Source organism: Macaca nemestrina, chromosome 4 (genome assembly GCF_043159975.1).
Source record: "Macaca nemestrina isolate mMacNem1 chromosome 4, mMacNem.hap1, whole genome shotgun sequence".
Taxonomy (NCBI): Eukaryota; Metazoa; Chordata; class Mammalia; order Primates; family Cercopithecidae; genus Macaca; species Macaca nemestrina.
Window position 1 is genome coordinate 7,152,770 of NC_092128.1, and position 25,632 is coordinate 7,178,401.

The 25,632-nt window shown below is 37.4% G+C and overlaps 1 protein-coding gene across 18 annotated transcripts in view; it reads left to right on the forward strand.

Moving 5' to 3' along the window:
- LOC105474928 (lysine methyltransferase 2C) overlaps nt 1-25,632 on the forward strand; it is a 310,251-nt gene that overhangs the window by 220,497 nt on the left and 64,122 nt on the right. For all 18 annotated transcript variants that reach the window (XM_071094207.1, XM_071094202.1, XM_071094205.1 and 15 more), the window contains 4 exons: nt 11,027-11,155; nt 13,212-13,331; nt 14,415-14,545; nt 24,247-24,424. In XM_071094207.1, coding sequence (XP_070950308.1) covers nt 11,027-11,155; nt 13,212-13,331; nt 14,415-14,545; nt 24,247-24,424 — 558 coding nt within the window. The remainder of the gene's footprint in view (nt 1-11,026; nt 11,156-13,211; nt 13,332-14,414; nt 14,546-24,246; nt 24,425-25,632) is intronic.

Genomic DNA, 25,632 nt, shown 5'->3' on the forward strand with positions numbered 1-25,632 from the left:
GAAAAGGTATGTCTTTTGTGGCCGGGCTCGATGGCTTGTGCCTGTAATCTCAGCACTTTGGGAGACCAGGGTGAGTGGATCACCTGAGGTCAGGAGATCAAGACCATCCTGGCCAACATGGTGAAACCCTGTCTCTACTAAAAATACAAAAATTAGCTGGGCATGGTGGCATGTGCCTGTAATCCCAGCTACTCGGGAGGCAGAGAATTGCTCGAACCCAGGAGGCAGAGGTTGCAGTGAGCTGAGATTGAGCCACTGCACTCCAGCCTGGCAACAGAGTGAGACTCCATCTCAAAAAAAAAAAAAAAAAAAGATATGTCTTTTGTATGTTCTTGATAATTTTTGTTTTGTAGTAGTGTGTTTTGGGTCTATGTTGCTGGGAGAAAAGCTTTCTGATGCTTGTATATAACTGATTTCAGATACCATTGAACAGATAATTTGATTTGGGGGCTTGTAGTTTGTGAAGAGATAGTCCATAAACTTAGGAGGAATTGATCAGATCAGCATTAACAAGAATTTCCATTTCTGAGGATGTTAAAAAAATGTCTGAAAAAGGTTTCCATAGTCTCTTAAATTAGGGAAGTGCTCCATTTCACAAAATACGAAAGGTTTCTTGATAATAGTACACATTGTTTCCCAAATTATGAGATTATAATATCTTTTAAAAACAACACAAAAGACCTTGGAAGCTTTTCCTTGTGACTACCATTTGTAAGCACTGAGAAATGGTGATATGTTTCAATTTCATACTTTCTCATTGACTTGTATCAGGGTAAAAGAAAATCAGTTGAAAAATTACCCTTACTTTTTTTAACTTTACGTGATAAAATAGCCCATCTGAATTTACTGAATTTGTCCTTATTTTTTTGAATATGAAAAAAGATTGTTTAGTGTGTTGGATGTTAAATGCTAAGACAATTTTAGAATTTAAGGAATTGAATATACACTATTTTCATGACTAGTCTGTCATGTTCATTTACATGCCAGGATCTCACATGCTTTGTGGAAGGAAGGGTACATTCCTAGGGATAAAATAAATGCATGTTACTTGGACAACATTTTTGCTTTCTGCTGTTGGCTAAATAAAAATCCCTTTTAAAAATTTAGTATTGCTGCTGGGCGCGGTGGCTCACGCCTGTAATCCCAGCACTCTGGGAGGCCGAGGCGGGCGGATCACAAGGTCAGGAGATCGAGACCATCCTGGCTAACGGTGAAACCCCGTCTCTACTAAAAATACAAAAAATTAGCTGGGCGCGGTGGTGGCGCCTGTAGTCCCAGCTACTGGGGAGGCTGAGGCAGGAGAATGACGTGAACCCGGAAGGCGGAGCTTGCAGTGAGCCGTGATCGCGCCACTGCACTCCAGCCTGGGCGACACAGCGAGACTCCGTCTCAAAAAAAAAAAAATTTAGTATTGCCATACTTCGTCATATTAAAAATGTTTTAGATTATTATCTTGAAACTGCACATACACACCCCTAAAATAAGTTTTATGGTATTTAATATGCCTGTACAGGAGAAAAAATAGGAAAAGGATACAATCATCATAAGTTCTTATTATTACATTATGCTGAGATTTCTAATAACGCTGCCCTTTTCTGGGCATTTTGTATTAAACCTAAAATTTGTGATGTTTTAGACTGTTTCACTAACGTGTTTTGATAATGTCTCAGTGCTCTTGGGAAAGCATTATAAAGTAGTGGGCAATGTTGAAACCTACTCTGGATGTTTTTAGGCAAATTTTTTAACTTCTCTAGTGCTAGTGTTCTCATTTATAAAATAGGTGAACCAGGATGAGCCCACAGGATAGTTGTGCTGATGAGGTGCAAGGATGCGTGCCAGGCACCCGGCACTGGCTCTTCCCACACGTAGAGTGCTCAGTAACTGTGAGCTATTAGAATACAAGTGCTCAACCAGTGCTTCGGCATTGTGTTCTGTGTCCAGCAGAACTCAACAGAATCCCACGCTTGTCTTTATATGTGAATTCAGTTCCTTTTCAGTTAGTAAGAAATCATGCCTGTGTTTGGGTAATTGAACTTTTAGGATGGGGGAATTGCCTGCCACAATTATTCTCCAAACTTAATGTTTCCATGTCTTTTTCTTCATTTTGGAAGTTGTGGAAAAATTATAATGAAAGAGTATATAAACGTTTTCCTCTGTATTATAGCGTATATGACAGTTTCCTTTATTAAAAAGTACAATACATTAGGGAGAGACTTGATGAACTTAAAGTTTGAAAAGTAGTATTGACTATAAGTGATCTTCAGCTGTGCATTTTTCAATTTGAGGTTGTCAGAATGTAATATTACACATTATTTTACACACCTCTGCAGGATCCAAACTGTGATGTTCCTGGAGTATTGGAACAATACCTATGACTTTTTGTTTCCATTGATTTTTAACTCTTCTAATAACCACTTCTTTAAGAAAAGTCATACATCATCACTTTGATATATCGGAAACAAATTCCTTATGCAATAAAAGCATACTTCTTTCTCACCTACTGGGATCTAGAAACCCTGTTATTGCAAGAAAAAAATCCCAAACCTCAAGAAAATAAAAACACTCTGTCTCAAGAATGGAAACACAGCACATTTCCTCTCAATCAGTGGCCCCAGAGAGACCATCACAATGTATGGACGTGTTTGGAGGTGCGGGAATAGGACTGCACCAAGGCTGTAGCAGGCCAGCAGGTGGGGCAGACTGAGTGGAGGGAGGAGACTGGCATTCAGTAACTACTGTAGAGTGGGAAGAGTGCGGTAAACTATCCACCTGGTGAAGGTGGCTGCTTTCTTGAAGTTTGTTACTTTCTGTAGTGTTAATTCCCTCAACTGTTAAAATTTGATTTCTAGACAAGTTATACATTCAAATGATTTAAAATTGGAAAAGAATAAAAAGGTAAGCAGTGAAGTCTCTCCCTTTCCCCTGCCTTCACGCCCCCAGTTTCCGTCTCCAGAAACCTCGGAGGTTTCTTCTGTGACCTTCCGGATGGGTTTTATGCATGTACAAGGAAATGTGTATATATATATGTTTTTTGTTCCTCTTGTCTTGCTACTTTTTACTGTCCTTCATTTTTTTATGGCTGCAAATATTCCTTTATATGGAAATATAAGCAACTTAATTTACCAGTTCTTTCCCCTGTTGATAGACCTTTGGGTTTCTTTCAATCTTTTACTGTGAATAATACAATGAATCACCTGGTGTATTTATAATGTTGTATGTAGGTGGGCCTGCAAAGGTGAATTCCTTGCTAAATCCAAAGACATAATGCATTTGAAACTATTTTTGCAGGTAGGATACGGGTTTTGTTTTGTTTTGTTTTTTTATTTATTTTTATTTTACATATCTGAGGTATACAACATGCTTTGTATACATAGTGAAATGATTACTATAGTCAGACAGATGTCTGTATCCTTCATCTTTCGTAGTTACTCTGTGTGTGTGTGTGCGTGTGTGTGCGTGTGCGTGTGCATGTAAAATCTCTTTCAGCAAATTTTCGATACACAGTATTATTAACTATGGTTCTCATGTTGTGTATTAATTTGATCTCTAGAATTATTCATTTTACCTAACTGCAGATTGGTACCCTCTGACCTACTTCTTCCCATCCCAACCATCCCCCATCCCCAGACCCTTGATAACCACCATTCTGCTCTCTATATATACAGCTTCTCACCCCCCGCCTCCCATTCTGCTTATTAAGTGAGATCATACAGTATTTTTCTGTGTCTAGCTTAATTTACTTAGCATAGCTTCCTCCAGGTTCATCCATGTTGTCACAAATGGCAGTATCTCCTTTCTTAAGGCCAACTATTCCATTGTATAGTTAAGTCCTCATTGTCATCAGTAAGTTCTTAGAAACTGTGGTTAAGAGGTGGAAAAAAAGTATGACAAAACCGATTTTTTTTTTCATTGCATTATACCAAAATTAGATTGAAGGAAACAGTGTTACTTGAGAACATGCTGTATGTTCATTTAGCTTAACATTTCAGTTCCCAAGAACCTGTTGATGACATTAAGGGAGGACTTATATATGTACATACACACATCACAATTTCTTCGTCCATTCATCTGTCCTTGAATGGATAAGTAAATTGTCCATTAGGACACTTAGTTTGTTTCCATATCTTGGCTATTGTAAGTAATGCTGCCATGAATGTGGGAGTGCAAATGTCTCTCTCGGGTGCTGATTTTTTACCTTTGAATATATGCCCAACAGAGGCATTGCTGCATCTTATGGTAGTTACATTTTTTTAAAGGAACCTTTATACTGTTTTCAATAATGGCTATACTAATTTACATTCCTATCAACCGTGTACAAAGGTTTCGTTTTCTACACATCCTTACCAACACTTTTGTCTTTGCCTTTTTGATGATAGTCATTCTAAGAGACATGAGATAATATCTATTGTGGTTTTAATTTTCATTTTCCTGATGATTATGGTGTTGAGCATCTTTTCATACACCATTTGACCATTTGTGTGACTTTGGAAAAATGGCTATTCAGGTCCCTTGTTTATTTTAAAATCCAGTTATTTGGGTTTTTTTTGCTACTGAGTTGTGTGAGTTCCTCATATGTTTTGGATTTTAACACCTTATCAGATGTGTGGTTTGCCAATATTTTCCCCTAATCTCTGTGCTACCTTTTTACTCTGTTTTTGTTTTTGCTATACAGAAGCTTATTTGCTTGATGTAGTCCCACTTGCTTGTTTTTGCTTTTGCTGCCTGAACTTTTGGTGTGATATCCAAAAAATCATTGTCAAGGAGGATATCAAGGAGTTTTTCTCCTATATTTCCTTGTAGGAGCTTTATGACTTCAAGTCTTAGGTATTTAATCCATTTCGAGTTGCTTTTTGTGTATGATGTGTAAGATAGGCATCAGGTCCAGTTTCATTCTTTTGCATATAGATATCTAGTTTTCTTACCACTACTTATTGAGGAGACTGTCTTTTCCCTGTTGTATCTTATTGGACTTGTCAAAAATTAGCTTGTAATATATGCTTGGGTTTATTTCTGGGCTCTGTATTCGGTTCCATTGATCCATGTGTCTGTTTTTATGCCAGTACCATACTGTCTTGATAACTATCACTTTGTAATATAACTTGAAATCAGGTAGTGTGATACCTTCTACTTTTTCTTTCTCAAGATTCTTTTGGCTGTTCAGGGTCTTTTATGATTTAATACAAATTTGTGTTTTTTATTTTTGTGAAAAATGCCTTTGGAAATTTGCATTGAAGCTGTAGATCACTTTGGATGGTATGGACATTTTAACAATATTATTCCAGCCCACAAACATGGGGATATCTTTATATTTATTTGTGTCTTCAGTTTTTTTCTTTTTTTTGAGACAGAGTCACGCTCTGTTGCCCAGGCAGGAGTGCAGTGGCGTGATCTCAGCTCACTGCAACCTCCACCTCCTCCTGGGCTCAAGCAGTTCTGCTGCCTCAGCCCCCCAAGTAGCTGGGATTACAGGTGCCTGCCACCACACCTGGCCAATTTTTGTATTGTCAGTAGAGACAGGGTTTCGCCATGTGGCCAGGCTGCTCTTGAACTCCTGATCTCAGGTGTTCTACTCACCTTGGCCTCCCAAAGTGCTGGGATTACAGGTGTGAGCCACCATGCCCGGCTCTGTGTCTTCAGTTTCTTTTGTCAATATTTTATAATGTTTAGTATATAAACCTTTTACTTCCTTCATTAAATTTGTTCCTAAGTGTTTTATTCTTTTTGGTGTTATTTTAAGTGGAAATGTTTTCTTGATTTTTTTTCAGATCATTATTGGTATAAAGAAATGCATGTGATTTTTGTATATTGATTTTGTATCCTGCTACTTGACTTGACTTCATTTATTTTAGTAATTGTGGAATTTTTAGGGGTTTCTACATACAGGATCATGTCATCTGCACACAGGGATAATTTTGCCCCTTTTTTTCTGCTTGGATGCTTTTTATTTCCTTTTCTTATGTGATTGTTCTGGCTAGGACTATGTTGAATATAAGTGTTAAGATTAGGTATCCTTGCCTTGTCCCAAATGTTGAAGAAAAGCTTTCATTCTTTCCCTGTTACAGGTTTGTTTTTGAATAGGCAATAGCTATAAGAAATACAAAGGTCTTAAAAAGAGTGAACAATGTTAAGTTAGTCTACCTTTCTCGGCCATCCCTTCCTTGGAAAGAACCAGTGGTTTTCTTATAACTTTCCAGAGATTAGTCATCTAGATACAAGTATGCATATATGGAAGAATTTCTCATGTTTGGGTGATATGGTCTTTTCCTTTTTTTTCCTTTTTTTTTTTTTTTTTTTGAGACACAGTCTCGCTTTGTCGCCCAGACTGGAGTGCAGTGGTGCAATCTTGGCTCACTGCAACTTCTGCCTCCCGGGTTCATGCCATTCTCCTGCCTCAGCCTCCTGAGTAGCTGGGACTACAGGCGCCCGCCACCTCACCTGGCTGTTTTTGTATTTTTAATAGAGACGGGTTTTCACCATGTTAGCCAGGGTGGTCTCAATCTTCTGACCTCATGACCCACCCGCCTCAGCCTCCCAAAGTGCTGTGCTGAAATTGCAGGCATGAGCCACCGCGCCTGGCCGATATGGTCTTTTTCTTTATTGCGGCCTGTGGGAATCAGAAGGCCCTTGTGAATATGTTGGTTAGAAGAGACTTTAGCCTTCAGTGATACCACTTGTGTTAGGGCACTGTATGTGCTACTTTATGCCATTTGTCTCAACATGTATGCTTACTGGTGTCACTATGAACCTCATCAATAAAAGTGCTCTCTTGGGTTTTACTGTCCTCGTGTGCATTGTTTCAGTTGATAGGTGGTCTTTGTATTAGATCCAGTGCTATCCTTGGCCACAAACCATTACATATGATTAATTTAGGGATTTCTTCTTCATCATCTTGGAGATCATCTTGTGTTCTCTCCTGTGTTACATGTGTTTTCTGCAGTTTCATTAATTTCTGTTATTTCTTCCGTCAATTTGGGTGGAACGTATCTTCCATAGCTCCCTGACAGAGAAGGTGTGGAAGGTAAGTTTTGGGCATTATATACTTCTGAAAATGTCTTTATTTTACCTTCCTACCTGACTGATCTTTTCCAGGTTGGAAATACGTTTTCATTTATCATTTTTAGTCCATTGATCCACTGCCTTTTAGTTTCTAGTATATGAAGAACTCGATTCTTTCTATGTGACCTGTGTTTTCTTAGGAGCTCTTAGGATTTTAGGAAATTCTTTGTCCTCAGTGTTCTAAAATTTCATGAGGATAACGTCTGTTTTTGTCTATTTTGGATTTTTTTTTTTTTTTTTTTTTTTTTTTTTTGAGACGGAGTGTCGCTCTGTCGCCCAGGCTGGAGTGCAGTGGCGCGATCTCGGCTCACTGCAAGCTCCGCCTCCCAGGTTCACGCCATTCTCCTGCCTCAGCCTCCCGAGTAGCTGGGACTACAGGCGCCCACAACCGCGCCCGGCTAATTTTTTGTATTTTTGGTAGAGACGGGGTTTCACCGTGGTCTCGATCTCCTGACCTTGTGATCCGCCCGCCTCGGCCTCCCAAAGTGCTGGGATTACAGGCGTGAGCCACCGCGCCCGGCCCCTATTTTGGATTTTTAAAATCTGTTTTGTTAGACACTGAGTGGTCTCTTTCAGTCTGCCATCTTATATCCTTCAGTGGCAGGAGATGTTCTTGAACTATATTATTGACAACAATTCCCTCTTTTTCTAGAATTCTGCTTTTCAGATGTGAAACGTACTCAATTTTTCTCTGCTTCTTTCCAATTCATGTCCTTATTTTATCTTCCTCTACTGAGTTTTGTTTTTATTTCTGTTGTTTCAATTATTTCATGAGCTTTCTTTCATTCCTTTGAATGTTTCTTTTGTAGCATCCTATTCTTGCCTCATGGGTATCTTATCTTATCCCTCAGAGGATTTTAATCTTTTTAAAAATTTTTTTCTTCCTACTTAGTCTATTAATTCCAAATTGTCTTTTGTGTTTTCAGGTCTCTGTCAGGGGTGTTGCAGATCTTCAGGCTTCTATGGCCCACATTAAAAGAATTGTCTTGGGCCACACATAAAATACACTGATGATAGCTGATGAGCTTTTTTTAAAAAAAACAAACAAAACAAAAAAAAACAGAACTTATAAAAAGTCTCATAATGTTGTATGAAAGTTTATGAACTTGCAGTGGGCTACATTTTAAGCATCTTGGGCTGCAGGTTGGACAAGCTTGTTACAGACCATCAGATAATCTTTATTGTACCTGCATGATGAAAAGTGAATAACTAAAGATGGAGACTGGATAGATACTATTTTTATTTTTTAAAAAAGGAATTAAGTAGTTGATTGGAAAGCTTTGAGTATGTGGTGGTGCTTGTCAATTTGTAAGTTTAGTGGGGTGATTTGTGCTGACCATTTGGGGAACCCTCTGGTTTCAGTATCTTTAGATGTTCTTCTTGAACTGATCAGGTTCCCCACAACAGTCTTTTCAAACCTCATACTTGGAGGCTGGAGATCTGGCTGCTAACTTTCTGAGAATTTAGTGGGGAAACATGGGGTACGGCAGCGGGAGCAGGATGGGGTTGTCCACATTTAGTATGCCCACATTTAGTATAGTTTCTTCATCCTATTTTCAGTCTTTATCCCATTGTTGCGTTTAAGGTCACCCAGGAATCCTGCATCCCATGAATGAGAGTAGCAGCTTCTCGGTGTGTAAACCTAGGAAGCAGGTGTAGGGAGTATGACTTCTGTAAGTAATTAAATAAAGCTCTTGTTGCTTCGGTTTTCTCCCACTTATTTCCAAAGGTAGCCAGTTTTCCTAGTTTCTCAGCCTTCTGAGGATTGTTATAAACTGCATTCTTTTTTTCAGTTCTTTCTGCCTTCAACTGAGAATTTAACTTTGTTGTTGTTCTCCTTTCCTATTGTCTTTTTTTTTTTTTTAAAGGAGATTGGGTCTTTCTCTGTTGCCCAGGCTGGAATGCAGTGGTGTGATCATAACTCACTGTAGCCTCAGCCTCCTGGCTCAAGCAATTCTCTTCTCCCACCTCAGCCTCCCAAATAGCTGGGATTGCAGGCATGCCACCATGCCCCTGCTTGATTTTATCTTTTAAAAATGGATTATTTTAGTGTGTTTTTAGTAGAGTTTCAGGAGAACGAAATTTTAATATATGGATTTAGCCTGCCACCTTCACCCCAAATTCCCTGTCATTAACTTTCAGGTGGGTTTATTTGGAAGTAAACAATTGGTATTGTTATCTTTGGTGCTTGCTGTGTTTCAGTAATTTTCTTTTTTCTTTTCTCTTTCTTTCTTTCGTTCGTTCTTTCTGAAACGGAATTTTGCTCTTGTTGCTCAGGCTGGAGTGCAATGGCATAATCTCAGCTCACTGAAACCTCCACCTCCCGGGTTCAAGCAATTCTCCTGCCTCAGTCTCCTCAGTAGCTGGGATTACAGGCGTGTACCACAACGCCCGGATAATTTTGTATTTTTGGTAGAGACTCACCATGTTGGTCAGGCTGGTCTGGAACTCCTGACCTCAAGTGATCCACCTGCCTTGGCCCCCCCAAAGTGCTGGGATTATGGGCATGAGCCACCCTGCCTGGCCTATAAACTTTTCTTTTCATGGCTTAGTCATAAGTTCATAGCCATTATCAGATTGTTGTGGAATTGGCTTCAAATATAATAAAAAACAAAAGACGCATACCCTGTTCATGCCATTACAGAAATATGTTATCTCTAATACTGAGAATATTGAAGGAGTTAACAACTTGATTTTAAAATGTATTTGATAAACATGTCTTTTTCCTGTAATACAATGTAAAGCATATATAACTTGGAAAAGTTTGATTACATAGTGTTAAAATAGCATTCTCTAAAATAGCATTCTCTAAGCATTCCATTTACCACATTCAGTGAAGTATTTGTTGAACATGTATTAGGTATCCTGCTAACAATACATCTGTTACTAAGAAAATCTGTGTACCTGTTCTCATGGAGAATACAGTCCAGCAGAGACACAGATTTTAAAGAACCAATTAAAATGAAGCATGACATTCATATATAGGAACATACACTGTTTGACATAACCTTATCTAAATATCAGGAATTCTTCAATACAGTGAAGTTTAGAATAAATCATGAAAGATAAATTAGGTAGAAGGCAGAAATTGGGGAAGACAGTGGAAGAAAGAGCTTGATACATCCAAAGAACTGAATATAGTTCACTGGTGGGAGTGAGATGAAGCTGGAAAGTTTACAAAAGGCTGTTGTAATGGGCCTTGCAATTTGAAGTTTATTTTGAGGGCATTGGGAAGACATGAAAGGATTTTAAGCAGAAAATTGATACATATTTATAGAAAGATCATTTATGCAGTAATTTAAAGAACTAATTGGAGAGAGGTAAGCTTTGAGGTGGGGAACTAGATAGCAGCATGTTGTATTAATAGTGAGTCATCTGAGGTTGGACTAAGATGGTGATAGAGAGTGATAAAATGTATTTCAGAGGTATTGAGGAGTCTTGGTTGTGGGAGGAAAGAGATTAGGAATGATTATGGTGGTCTTCCAGGCCTTTGTCTTCTCCAGGTTACATGTCCATGCCTTTTAATGATGATAGGTAACATGGGAAAAAGGAGAAAGTTTATTTTAAATCAGTAGTTCATTTTGGATATACAGTTTTCAGTAACTAGGTAGTATTCAATTATAGCTGTGGTTGAAGCTCAGAAGAGAGTTCTGGTCTAGAGACCTGGACCTGAAGACATAATTAAAGAAGTGAATTTGTTAAGTGCAAATGGATTGCACTTAACAGAACTCTTTCTGAGTTCTGTGTTCCCCTTCTCTGATTATTATGTTTTATTTCATGGGAACACTGCACTAAGCAGCACAATTTCTGCAACCATTTGGGGCTTCTGTCTGCTTTCATACTTTCCCTACCAACAGGGATGTGTAATTAAAATGGCTCAGTAACAACCCTGCTTTGTATTCCCCATTATGTAGGGATTATGTATTTGATAGGTTTTTCCAATTTTGTGTATACATTTACTTTTTTCCAGAAGGAGAACTTATGGATTGTGATGGAAAATCAGAATCTAGTCCTGAGCGGGAAGCTGTGGATGATGAAACTAAGGGAGTAGAAGGAACAGATGGTGTCAAAAAGAGAAAAAGGAAACCATACAGACCAGGTATAGTGTCTGAGGTAGACATTTCAATATCATCAATACTTGGTTAATTTAAGAAAAATACAATACTGAAGACTTCAATTAAAATGAACTATTCAGGATTAAGAACTGTCTAAACAAAAATATGTGCATATAAATTAAAGAACTAAACTATTTGAATACGATTTTTTAGCTCAAGAGTTCTTTATTTTGAATATGTGAATACTTCACAATGAATCATTATTGAATACCTTATCCCAAATGTTAACCATTTTATTAAATGCTTTACTAGACTGGCTTTTGTTCATACTTGGACTTTGAAGGCCATTTTATATAGTTCCTCTGGATGTGTACTTCTGTAATGCTTTTAGTTTTCAGTATTCACTTTCTAATATCTTTTTTTGAAAAAACTGATTTCAGTGTTTATGCAGGAGTGCCAGTAAGTATACAACGTGAAAGGGAACAAGAGAGTTATTATGCCTCCTAGAATTTATAGTCCAGTTAAAACTATGACGGATTAAACACTCTTATTTCTTATCTGCCTCAGGAGTGGAGAGAAAAGTGGTCTTGCTTGTCGATTTTATTTGCCTTATTGGAAAAAATTATTGAAATTGTCACAATACAGAAGTTGTAGGCTTTTATGTATTTATTTAAAAAAATTTTTTTCCCGCTTTTCACAGGTATTGAGTAGGCTTTCCTTAGGCAGTTTATTAATGTCTGTTTACCAATGAGGTTTTAAATTGGATTGGTACAATCTTTATGCTTCTGATTGCTTACATTTTATTGGTAAGAGTGACCTAAATCCCTTTTGCTATGTAAGGAAGAACTTTCTTACTTCATTTGTATTCTGTGAGACCTTGAAAGATAACGTCTTTTAAATAGGTCACATCTATAATAAGGACCTAAGATTAGTTGCATCTAAATCATTTTATGAAAATGATTTCATTTCTTCCTAATCATGAGGCTTATAAGTGCACTTTAAATTTTAGACATTGCAGATTTCTTCCAGGAACTTGTATTTACTGTTTTTTTTCTTTTCCTCTGCCTCACATGGAAGTCAGCCCTCTAATTGAGGGGCCCATTAGGTCATGGAGTATATTGCTCGACAGCGATATCATTTCACAAAAGCTTATAGTGTTGACTGTGTACCAGACTTCTATTCTAAGCAATTCACTTATGTTATTTGTCCATTTAACATATGTATGAGAAGCTGCTTTGCCTTACCCCCATTTTTAACCAGTGAAAGAACTGAGGCATTGAGAAGTATTTAGTGAGTGAGTAGAATTACATAGTCTGACTCCAGATTCCATGCTCTTAACCTCAGGGCTCTATGTATCCCATGTATAAATACCCTCATACCTTGGAATACTGGACACCATCCCCCTGAAATCATATCAGTCAAAGAATGTTTCTGTCATCTAGCCGGTTAGTATACAGATACAGTCATCCATCACTTAAGTTCAGAGAAATACATCATTAGGTGTTTTCATCCTTGTGTGAACATCACAGAGTGCACTTCCACAAACCTAGATGGTATAGCTTACTACACACTTAGGCTGCATGGTACCCTAAATCCATTTTACAAAATAAAGTAATTATGCTACAGTGTTATAACTACAGTGATATCTCTATGTGGTGGGAATTTTTCAGCTCCATTATAATCTTATGGGACCACTGTCTTAACATGCAGGCCTTTGTTGACCAACATCATCATGCAGTGCATGACTGTAATTTGATGTATGAGGTACTAATATTTGTCAAATAGATAAACCAGCATAATTTAGTGTTTGATATTTACACCGATACTGTTTAGAAGAGGAAGTGCACAGGTCTTTTTATATTCTGTTTGATAAGTGATAACAGTGGCTTTGCCTTTTTCTTTCTTTTTTCTTTTCTTTTTTTTTTTTTTTGCTTATTTTTAACTTCTATTTTACCTAAAGATCAGATTATTGATTTAGATTAGCACAGATTTAATTTTGGAAAATGCCTTACTATTCAAGATAAAGCAGTTTTATCCTATGTACTGTGGAAATGTAGGGAGAAATTATTTATCAGTTTACCCAATTTCTTTTTTGGATAGGTATTGGTGGATTTATGGTGCGGCAAAGAAGTCGAACTGGGCAAGGGAAAACCAAAAGATCTGTGATCAGGAAAGATTCCTCAGGCTCTATTTCTGAGCAGTTACCTTGCAGAGATGATGGTATAGTACTGACTTAAAACTTTTTTTTTTTTTTTTTTTTAATGTAACCCCTTGGTCTTGATACTTCTGTTGGAAAGAGCTTCCTAAAATGTTACAGTCAATAAGAGCCTTATTGCCTCTTATTGTTACTCAATAAAAGCCTTACTACCTTTTATTGATGAAAGGATTTGAGTGCGTATAGAGTTTGAGGTCATTGGATTTCAGCAAATTTCGGAGAGCTTTTACTTTTTTGCTTACTTCTGTGGTTCCTTATTTACCTTAATTTTTGTTTTTCATGGATTCCTTATGTTCTGGCTAGGTTACGGTGCATTTAAAAAGATGGTTGTAAAAAATGTTTGTCTGTTTCTAGTTTTCAGAAGAGTCAGTTCACTTATGTAGTCTGGTGGTAGAGTGCTCATACTGATTTTCAGAGGGATGTACCGTTTGCCCTGCCATCACGAAGCATCTGAGCATATCATTTGATTGTTTGTCAAATTTAAGCTGTGTTCTTGTTTCTTTGCTAGTTTCATCGTCCCCAAATTTATTTCTGTTTCTGATTTCAAGAATGAGTGTTCATTGCATATTTATTGGCATATTCATAGTCATGTTTTCACAATGTGTATATCCTACAAATAATTAATTTATAATAAATTTCTGAGCTTGGAATTGCTGTATTAAAGGACACACTTTTTCTTTAAGGTTTTTGTTGAGTATTCTCAATCCACCCTACAAAAAAATTGTACCCACTGAATTTGCCTTAATAGTTTGTAAGTTGCCATTTCCTCATACTCATGAGCTTTGGGTATTTATTATTATTATTATCTTTTTACTCTTTAACAAAATGTGTTTAAATAAATAAATAAGCTTTTGCTTTGTAAAGAAATCTGTTATTAAGAAAATGGGAAACATGCTAATACTAAATAGGCATGAAATGAAAATTTTTTGGCACTTAAAAGTAATAAACTTGATTTGAGATTTTTTGTTGAAAAAGCTTGTTTGTTTATATGAAACTGTGTGTACATTGGTAAGGTATAAAATTACCTTCAGTGGGTTTGTCTAGAAATTTTAAATGCCACATATGTGTAAATGTGACTGTTGTTTCAGGCTGGAGTGAGCAGTTACCAGATACTTTAGTTGATGAATCTGTTTCTGTTACTGAAAGTACTGAAAAAATAAAGAAGAGATACCGAAAAAGGAAAAATAAGCTTGAAGAAACTTTCCCTGCCTATTTACAAGTAATATTTTGCTTTACATTATTTTACATGGTTTGTTAATTGAGGAAATAGAATGTATTGAGTTATAAAACATAGGTTTGTTGTTTTTGTTAATGTTTTACTTGTTTTGTTTTCATTTAGTCATCATAAATGCCATTTTTACCTTCCAGGGGTCTGTAAAAATTAAATTTACTTTTTTGTGCGCTTTGATACTTGCCATAAATTGCTTTTTTAATCCCAGTTGTTCACTTCTAAGTATTCTATAAGATGTAACAAGGAGACTTTGGGGTAGGAAAAACTCAATCTTCAAGCCATTTATAGCTATGTATACCCCACACCCAAGTTCTGTTGAAATTTCCTTTGCCAATACAAGTTACAGTAGTTATATTCATTGATTTAAGATAGGTTTTTCAGTCAAAGTTATAGCTTTAATAATCGTTAACCACTTTTAGAGGCCTGGTGAACCAAAGATTTAAACAGTATTCTTTTTGTTTTCCAAAATACACATCAGAAAAATATCTTTCAGTATGAAGAAATTATGTTTGATAGATGTAGACTCCAAAAAAGTTTTTTTCTAGTTCATCTTGTAAACATTAAGTCAGAGTTTAAGGCCATGCGATACAATGGAAATAGCTCAATATTAGAAATGGTACTGAGATTAAACATCTGGCTCTGCATCTAACTAATTGTAAATTCCTAAGCATGTTATTCATCCTTCCTGGTCTCTATTTCTTCATGTGTTAAAATTGAACTGGAACAGACTATCATTGAGAGTCCGTCCTAATTTCAGTGTAGAAAACTATTCATCTGATCTGTTCCTCCTAAGAAACTATGGCTTACATAGATAACTGTTCATTGCCTGAGTTGTATTTATTTTTTACATTAATTTTCCAGTTAGCTATTACTAGTTTAATTGGTTTTAAAATACACTGCCTTTCAACTAACATACAACTTCCTCAATTTTCTTTTTCAGTAGCTACTAACATCTTAATGGCAGTGTTCATGTTAGAGTTTAGCCTAGAAAGTCAGAGGGTTTAAATACCATTCCACTACCAGTTAGCTGTGTGATTTTGTTCTATTTAACATCTCTGTCTCGGTTTCCTCATTTGTGACATAATGGTGCCTCTCAGAAATGCTCAGAGGCTCAGTAAGAGTATGTATGTAAAGTGTCTAACCAGTGCCTTACCTTTTGTATATCCTTTATAGATATTTTTCCCCTCAATCTCTTATATCCTAGCTTTGTACCTTTGTTTTTTTAAACAATCATTTAATTGGTCAGGAAAAAAATCCATTTATAGTTTGGTTTACCTTTTTTTTTTATTTTTCATCTTTTTTTTTTAATTGAACAACATTGTGCCTCATACATTTTTTTTTATTTTTTTAAATTTTCTTCCTTACATTTGTTTATTTATTTATTTATTTAGTTTTATTATACTTTAAGTTCTAGGGTACATGTGCACAATGTGCAGGTTTGTTACATATGTATACATGTGCCATGTTGGTGTGCTGCACCCATCAACTCATCATTTACATTAGGTATATCTCCTAATGCTATCCCTCCCCCATTCCCCCTCCCCCTCCCCCCTCCCCACAATAGGACCTGGTGTGTGATGTTCCCCTTCCTGTGTCCAAGTGATCTCATTGTTCAATTCCCACCTATGAGTGAGAACATGCGGTATTTGGTTTTCTGTTCTTGTGACAGTTTGCTGAGAATGATGGTTTCCAGCTGCATCCATGTCCCTACAAAGGACACAAACTCATCCCTTTTTATGGCTGCATAGTATTCCATGATGTATATGTGCCACATTTTCTTAATCCAGTCTGTCACTGATGGACATTTGGGTTGATCCCAAGTCTTTGCTATTGTGAATAGTGCTGCAATAAACATACGTGTGCATGTGTCTTTATAGCAGCATGACTTATAATCCTTTGGGTATATCCCCAGTAATGGGATGGCTGGGTCAAATGGTATTTCTAGTTCTAGATCCTTGAGGAATCGCCACACTGTTTTCCACAATGGTTGAACTAGTTTACAGTCCCACCAACAGTGTAAAAGTGTTCCTATTTTTCCACATCCTCTCCAGCACCTGATGTTTCCTGATTTTTTAATGATTGCCATTCTAACTGGTGTGAGATGTTATCTCATTGTGGTTTTGATTTGCATTTCTCTGATGGCAAGTGATGATGAGCATTTTTTCATGTGTCTGTTGGCTGTATGAATGTCTTCTTTTGAGAAATGTCTGTTCATATCCTTTGCCCACTTTTTGATGGGGTTGTTTTTTTCTTGTAAATTTGATTGAGTTCTTTATAGGTTCTGGATATCAGCCCTTTGTCAGATGAGTAGATTGCAAAATTTTCTCCCATTCTGTAGGTTGCCTGTTCACTCTGATGGTAGTTTCTTTTGCTGTGCAGAAGCTCTTTCGTTTAATTAGATCCCATTTGTCAATTTTGGCTTTTGTTGCTGTTGCTTTTGGTGTTTTAGATATGAAGTCCTTGCCCATGCCTATGTCCTGATGGTATTACCTAGGTTTTCTTCTAGGGTTTTTGTGGTTTTAGGTCTAACATTTAAGTCTTTAATCCGTCTTGAATTAATTTTCATATAAGGAGTAAGGAAAGGATCCAGTTTCAGCTTTCTAATTAATGGCTAGCCAATTTTCCCAGCACCAGTTATTAAATAGGGAATCCTTTCCCCATTTCTTGTTTGTGTCAGGTTTGTCAAAGATCAGATGGCTGTAGATATGTGGTATTATTTCTGAGGGCTCTGTTCTGTTCCATTGGTCTATATCTCTGTTTTGGTACCAGTACCGTGCTGTTTTGGTTACTGTAGCCTCGTAGTATAGTTTGAAGTCAGGTAGCGTGATACCTCCAGCTTTGTTCTTTTGGCTTAGGATTGTCTTGGCAATGTGGGGTCTTTTTTGGTTCCATATGAACTTTAAAGCAGTTTTTTCCAATTCTGTGAAGAAAGTCATTGGTAGCTTAATGGGGATGGCATTGAATCTATAAATTACCTTGGGCAGTATGGCCATTTTCACAATATTAATTCTTCCTATCCATGAGCATGGTATGGTCTTCCATTTGTTTGTGTCCCCTTTTATTTCACTGAGCAGTGGTTTGTAGTTCTCCTTGAAGAGGTCCTTTACATCCCTTGTAAGTTGGATTCTTAGGTATTTTATTCTCTTTGAAGCTATTGTGAATGGGAGTTCGTTCATGATTTGGCTCTCTGTCTGTTACTGGTGTATAAGAATGCTTGTGATTTTTGCACATTGATTTTGTATCCTGAGACTTTGCTGAAGTTGCTTATCAGCTTAAGGAGATTTTAGGCTGAGACAATGGGGTTTTCTGAATATACAATCATGTCATCTGCAAACAGGGACAATTTGACTTCTTCTTTTCCTGACTGAATACCGTTTATTTCTTTCTCTTGCCTGATTGCCCTAGCCAGAACTTCCAACACTATGTTGAATAGGAGTGGTGAGAGAGGGCATCCCTGTCTTGTGCCAGTTTTCAAAGGGAATGCTTCCAGTTTTTGGCCATTCAGTATGATACTGGCTGTGGGTTTGTCATAAATAGCTCTTATTATTTTGAGATACGTTCCATCAATACCAAATTTATTGAGAGTTTTTAGCATGAAGGGCTGTTGAATTTTGTCAAAGGCCTTTTCTGCATCTATTGAGATAATCATGTGGTTTTTGTCTTTGGTTCTGTTTATATGCTGGATTATGTTTATTAATTTGTGTATGTTGAACCAGCCTTGCATCCCAGGGATGAAGCCCACTTGATCATGGTGGATAAGCTTTTTGATTTGCTGCTGGATTCAGTTTGCCAGTATATTGTTAAGGATTTTTGCATCGATGTTCATCAGGGATTTTGGTCTAAAGTTCTCTTTTTTTGTTGTGTCTCTGTCAGGCTTTGGTATCAGGATGATGTTGGCCTCATAAAATGAGTTAGAGAGAATTCCCTCTTTTTCTGTTGATTGGAATAGTTTCAGAAGGACTGGTGCCAACTCCTCCTTGTACCTCTGGTAGAATTCGGCTGTGAATCCGTCTGGCCCTGGACTTTTTTTGGTTGATAGGCTATTAATTATTGCCTCAATTTCAGAGCCTGCTATTGGTCTATTCAGGGATTCATTTTCTTCCTGGTTTAGTCTTGGGAGAGTGTTTAAGTGTCCAGGAAATTATCCATTTCTTCTAGGTTTTCTAGTTTATTTGCATAGAGGTGTTTATAGTAATCTCTGATGGTAGTTTGTATTTCTGTGGCGTCAGTGGTGATATCCCCTTTATCATTTTTTATTGCATCTATTTGATTCTTCTCTCTTTTCTTCTTTATTAGTCTTGCTAGTGGTCTATCAATTTTGTTGATCTTTTCCAAAAACCAGCTCCTGGATTCATTGATTTTTTTGGAGGGTTTTTTGTGTCTCTATCTCCTTCAGTTCTGCTCTGATCTTAGTTATTTCTTGCCTTCTGCTAGCTTTTCAGTGTGTTTGCTCTTCCTTCTCTAGTTCTTTTCATTGTGATGTTACGGTGTCAATTTTAGATCTTTCCTGCTTTCTCTTGTGGGCATTTAGTGCTATAAATTTCCCTCTACACACTGCTTTAAATGTGTCCCAGAGATTCTGGTATGTTGTATCTTTGTTCTCATTGGTTTCAAAGAACATCTTTATTTCTGCCTTCATTTCGTTGTGTACGCAGTAGTCATTCCGGAGCAGGTTGTTCAGTTTCCATGTAGTTGAGCGGTTTTGATTGAATTTCTTAGTCCTGAGTTCTAGTTTGATTGCCCTGTGGTCTGAGAGAGAGTTTGTTACAATTTCTGTTCTTTTACATTTGCTGAGGAGTGCTTTACTTCCAATTACGTGGTCAAGTTTGGAATAAGTGCAATGTGGTGCTGAGAAGAATGTATACTCTGTTGATTTTGGGTGGAGAGTTCTGTAGATGTCTATTAAGTCCGCTTGTTGCAGAGTTGAGTTTAATTCCTGGATGTCCTTGTTGACTTTCTGTCTTGTTGATCTGTCTAATGTTGACAGGGGGGTGTTAAAGTCTCCCATTATTATTGTATAGGTGTGTAAGTCTCTTTGTACGTCTCTAAGGACTTACTTTATGAATCTGAGATCTCCTGTATTGGGTGCATATATATTTAGGATAGTTAGCTCTTCCTGATGAATTGATCCCTTTACCATTATGTAATGGCTTTCTTTGTCTCTTTTGATCTTTGATCTGTTTTATCAGAGACTAGGATTGCAACCACTGCTTTTTTTGTTTTCCATTTGCTTGATAGATCGTCTTCCATGCCTTTATTTTGAGCCTATGTGTGTCTCTGCATGTGAGATGGGTCTCCTGAATACAGCAAACTGATGGGTCTTGACTCTTTATCCAATTTGCCAGACTGTGTCTTTTAATTGGACCATTCAGCCCATTTACACTTAGGGTTAATATTGTTATGTGTGAACTTGATCCTGTCATTATGATATTAGCTGGTTATTTTGCTCATTAGTTGATGCAGTTTCTTCCTAGCATCAATGGACTTTACATTTTGACGTGTTTTTGCAACGGCTGGTACCTGTTGTTCCTTTCCATGTTTAGTGCTTCCTTCAGGATCTCTTGTAGGGCAGGCCTGGTGGTGACAAAATCTCTAAGCGTTTGCTTGTGTGTAAAGGATTTTATTTCTCCTTCACTTCTGAAACTTTGTTTGGCTGGATATGAAATTCTGGGTTGAAAATTCTTTTCTTTAAGAATGTTGAATATTGGCCCCCACTTCTTCTGGCTTATAGAGTTTCTGCCGAGAGATCTGCTGTTAGTCTGATGGGCTTCCCTTTGTGGGTAACCCGACCTTTCTCTCTGGCTGCCCTTAACATTTTTTCCTTCATTTCAACTTTGGTGAATCTGACAATTATGTGTCTTGGAGTTGCTCTTCTCGAGGAGTATCTTTGTGGCATTCTCTGTATTTCCTGAATGTGAATGTTGGCCTTCCTTACTAGGTTGGGGAAGTTCTCCTGGATGATATCCTGCAGAGTGTTTTCCAACTTGGTTCCATTTTCCCCGTCACTTTCAGGCACACCAATCAGACGTAGATTTGGTTTTTTCACATAATCCCATATTTCTTGGAGGCTTTGTTCATTTCTTCTTACTCTTTTTTCTCTACACTTCTCCTCACTTCATTTCATTCATTTGATCTTCAATGACTGATACTCTTTCTTCCAGTTGATCGAGTTGGTTACTGAAGCTTGTACATTTGTCACGTAGTTCTCATGTTATGGTTTTCATCTCCATCAGTTCTTTTAAGGACTTCTCTACATTGGTTATTCTAGTTAGCCATTCATCAAATCTTTTTTCAAAGTTTTTAGTTTCTTTGCGCTGGTTACATAGTTCCTCGTTTAGCTCTGAGAAGTTTGATCGACTGAAGCCTTCTTCTCTCAACTCATCAAAGTCATTCTCCGTCCAGCTTTGTTCTGTTGCTGGCGATGAGCTGTGTTCCTTTGGAGGGGGAGATGCGCTCTGATTTTTTGAATTTCCAGCTTTTCTAGACTGCTTTTTCCCCATCTTTGTGGTTTTATCTGCCTTTGGTCTTTGATGATGGTGACGTACTGATGGGGTTTTGGTGTGGGTATCCTTTCTGTTTGTTAGTTTTCCTTCTAACAGTCAGGACCCTCAGCTATAGATCTGTTGGAGTTTGCTTGAAGTCGACTCCAGACCCTGTTTTCCTGGGTATCGGCAGTGGAGGCTGCAGAAGATAGAATATTGCTGAACAGCAAGTGTTGCTGTCTGATTCTTGCTCTGGAAACTTCATCTCAGGGGTGTACCCAGCTGTGTGAGGTGTGAGGTGTCGGTCTGCACCTAGTGGGGGATGTCTCCCAGTTAGGCTACTTAAGGGTCAGGGACCCACTTGAGCAGGCATTCTGTCCATTCTCAGATCTCAACCTCTGTGCTGGGAGATCCACTGCTCTCTTCAAAGCTGTCAGACAGGGACATTTATCTCTGTTGAGCTTTCTGCTGCTTTTTGTTTAGACTCCACCCTGTCCCCAGAGGTGGAGTCTACAGAGGCAGGCAGGCCTCCTTGAGCTGTGGTGGGCTCCACCCAATTCGAGCTTCCAGGGGGCTTTGTTTACCTACTTAAGCCTCAGCAATGGTGGGCGCCCCTCCGCCAGCCTCACTGCCACCTCACAGTTAGATCTCAGACTGCTGTGCTAGCAATGAGGGAGGCTCCATGGGTGTGGGACCCTCTGGGCCAGGTGTGGGATATAATCTGGTGTGCCATTTGCTAAGACCCTTGGTAAAGCACAATATTAGGGTAGGAGTTACCCGATTTTCCAGTTGTTGTTTGTCTCAATTTCCTTTGGCTTGGAAAAGAAATTCCTTTCCTCCTTGCGCTTCGCAGGTGAGGTGATGCCTCACCCTGCTTCAGCTCTTGGTGGTCGGGCTGCACCCTTGGACCAGCACCAACTGTTCGACACGCTCCAGTGAGATGAACCTGGTACCTCAGTTGAAAATGCAGAAATCACTTGTCTTCTGTGTCGCTCACGCTGGGAGCTGGAGTCTGGAGCTGTTCCTATTCGGCCATCTTGGGCACATCCCCCATTTTTTTTTTTCATGTTTGTTGTTGTTTTCTCCTGGGATTCCCTTTACCTTCCTTCTTAATAGTCCTTTCTAGGAATATTGTGATGGCAACCTGCCTTTCCTCCTGTTGATCCTTGTGTAAAGTATAATATAAATTTAAGAAACTTTCTTTAGGTGTTTATGCAAGTATGAAAACTGGCCATTTAATACTTTGGCAAAGAGTCTTTAAAATTATTAGGTCTAATTTCCCAATTATTGCTGTGATCTTAGTCTCCTGGGCTGTCTTGATTCCCCTGTTGCACATCAGTAACTTTCAGCACGTGTGTGTGTGTGTTTATGTGTGATATGAGGGAAGTCTTTTTAATGGTACTGTTTTCTTGGACATTTAGAGACCATGTGCATGGAGCCACCTCTTTATGTTATCTACAGGGAATGGAAAACCCACTAAATTAATAAGGGTGGTACAGTTTTTGATAAACACTAGTAAAGTCATGAGTCATTAGACAAAATTCTTGCTGATCATGATCTAAGATTTCTCAAATTTATACTGAAGGCATTAAATGATTTTCTAAACTTCTAAAATGCTTTCTGCTGTTCAACCTTTTTTCTAATGATAAAAGCATTGCTTACTATAAGAAATGAATCCTCTTCTACCTGCTGCTCTAGTTTTGTGGATTTTTAGGTTTTTCAAAGTGAGACAACTTTTTCATTTAAAATGTGAAAATTTCAAATCAGATATATCATTACCTCTACCAGACTTCACATACTCCCAATCTCTTTTCTCATAAGGTAGTGTTGTTAATAATTTGGCATTTATCCTTCAGAAACTTTTTTATAATTTATTTTTTCAAACTTATACTAGTCTTGATTTGAATTTTGTAATTTTTTTTTTTTTTTTTTTTTGAGACAAGTCTCACTCTGTCACTCAGGCTGGAATGCAGTCGTGTGATCTCACCTCACTGCAACCTCTGCCTTCTGGGTTCAAGTGATTTTCGTGCCTCAGCCTTCCAGGTAGCTGTGATTACGGCATGTTGGCACATACCTGGCTAATTTTTGTGTTTTGTGTAGAGCCAGAGTTTTGCCATGTTGCCCAGGCTGGTCTCTAACTCCTGGGCCTAAGTGATCCACCCACCTCAGCCTCCCAAAATGCTGGGATTATAGGCGTGAGCTACTGCGCCCGACCTGTATTTTATAATTTACTGTATATATAATTCAACTTGCTTTCCTTTAGTAACGTATTTTAGGGCTTTTCTTTGATAACATAGAGCTATATACTGTTTAAAAATTGTTGTATTTTGTAATATGAGTGTCTATAAGTTGGATAGTTATTTGCCTGTTGACAGACATTAAGGCCATTTTTACTTCTTGACATTACAAAATATGCTACAGTGAACTTTTTTGTGCATGTTTGGCAAGAGTGTGTTAAATGTTGATGACTATTGCAAAATTGTCCTCTATGAAGGATCCTTTTTCCAGATAGACCACATCATAGGAAATAGACTAAAGCAGAACTCCTGGGTTGAAGCAGGGTAAAAGGGTGGACCTGTGCTTCCCTTTTGTCTTCGGTATTGATTTTTGAGAAATTTTGGAGAGATCTTGGCGTTGCAAGGAACCCAGCTTAAAAATATTTTGAAATGGAAAAATGTTAATATGTGTAAATAAATAGAAAACCACAAGCCTTTAGTAGCTGTAAATATTGCACACATAGTATGGCTAAACTGACTCTAAAACCCTCTTTCAGACTGATAGTGTAAGTAGTCTTATAGTGTAAGTGTGATTATATGTATCAATAGATGACAAATCTACCTGAAGTAAATATTAAAGCTGTAGATCAAAGTCTTATGCTGTCCTCTGCAGGTAATCTCTAAAAATTAATAATATTCATGAAGCTATTCTGCAGTTTTTAGAAATCTTTGGCATAATTATGTGGTTTTATTTCCATAATTTTTTCTCTAGTAAAACTACCAAAAATATCTTATTTTTAAAATAAGGAGTATAAAATAATTGACAGCGTATTTCTATGGTGTTTTTATACTTCTGTATTCAGTTTCTGTATTGTTAAATGTAAACCTTTTCTGTTATTTCTGCTTCCTTGTCAAAAACCATGACAGAATAATCTATTGTCCTTTTAGAATTTGTAACTAACCATTTCTATATGTGCTTATCTTCATCTAGGAAGCTTTCTTTGGAAAAGATCTTCTAGATACAAGTAGACAAAGCAAGATAAGTTTAGATAATCTATCAGAAGATGCAGCTCAGCTTTCATATAAAACAAACATGAATGCAGGTTTCTTGGATCCTTCGTTGGATCCACTAAGTTCATCCTCGGCTCCAGCAAAATCTGGAACTCACGGTATGTAGAATCATTCACGGATACTTTATTTATATCACATGACATACGTCTCCCTTTCAGTTAAATCTTTTTGAAATGTTTTCGTTTGGCCTCATATGCCTTTTAAAAATCAACTGTATTGAAGTATAACTTACATTTAGTAAATGGAACTATTTTAAGTGTACAGGTGTATAAGATGTAGCAAATTAATTTACCTGTGTAGCTAGTACCAACATCAAGAGTTGTGAAAGAAAACCTTTGGTTTACACTTTGCTGAGGGCAATGTGAGGGGTTATAATTTGGCCAACAGTGACTTTTTTTTACTAAAAATCTAAGATAGATTTTTGTTAATCATACAGCTGAAATTCAAAACAGAGAAACCAAAATGGATGTGGGGGTAGTTAGGAACTTGCTGGCATACTGTTTTAGTACAGTGAAGTCTGTTGACCTAGGTCATGGTTTTTTACTACTGACAGATTGAGCCAATAATTCTTTGTTGTGGGAGGGAGGCTTTCTGGTGTATTGAAGGATGTTTAACAGCATCTTTGGCCTCATGATGATCAAAAATATCTCCAGATATTGCCAAATATCTTTTGGTGAGCAAAATCGCCCCCGGTTGAGAATCATTATCCTAAATGCAGTACCTATAGGAACTATTAACAATCAGAAAGGTATGAGAACTTGATATATTTACAGGGTTACAGCAATGTCAGCAAGGCTCTAGGAGTTTAACTCATTGGGTAGGTAAGTGTTGTGATCAGTGTTTCTCCCACTTCTTGGATTTTTATGGCACTGTCAATTGTAAATCATTGTTCTTCTGGTAAGCTTCCTTTTTTACCATTGATTGCATTTGTTACTCAGTTAATTTTATAAACTCATTTTGAAAAACAATTTTAAAGCAATCTTCCACTGAAGAATGACTTTTGTTGTTAAGTAGTTAGTGCTTCATTAACTTGGCATTATCCTGAATTGAAATACTGACATTTTTGATTTTGACTTTTTGAAATAATTGGAAGCAATCTTACCCTCTGTTGGACACATGCTTGTCCAGTCTGCCTCACTGTTTGTAGTGAGGTCATGCTTCTTGTTTGTTCAGTTTTAGATATTTTTTAACTCATACTTTAATTCTGTCATTTTAAGTATTGACCTGCTCTTGTCCTTGTCAATATGTTGTTAAAATAATGTATAATGAAAGACCTGTGGGTCCTTCAAAGGATATTTTACGATAA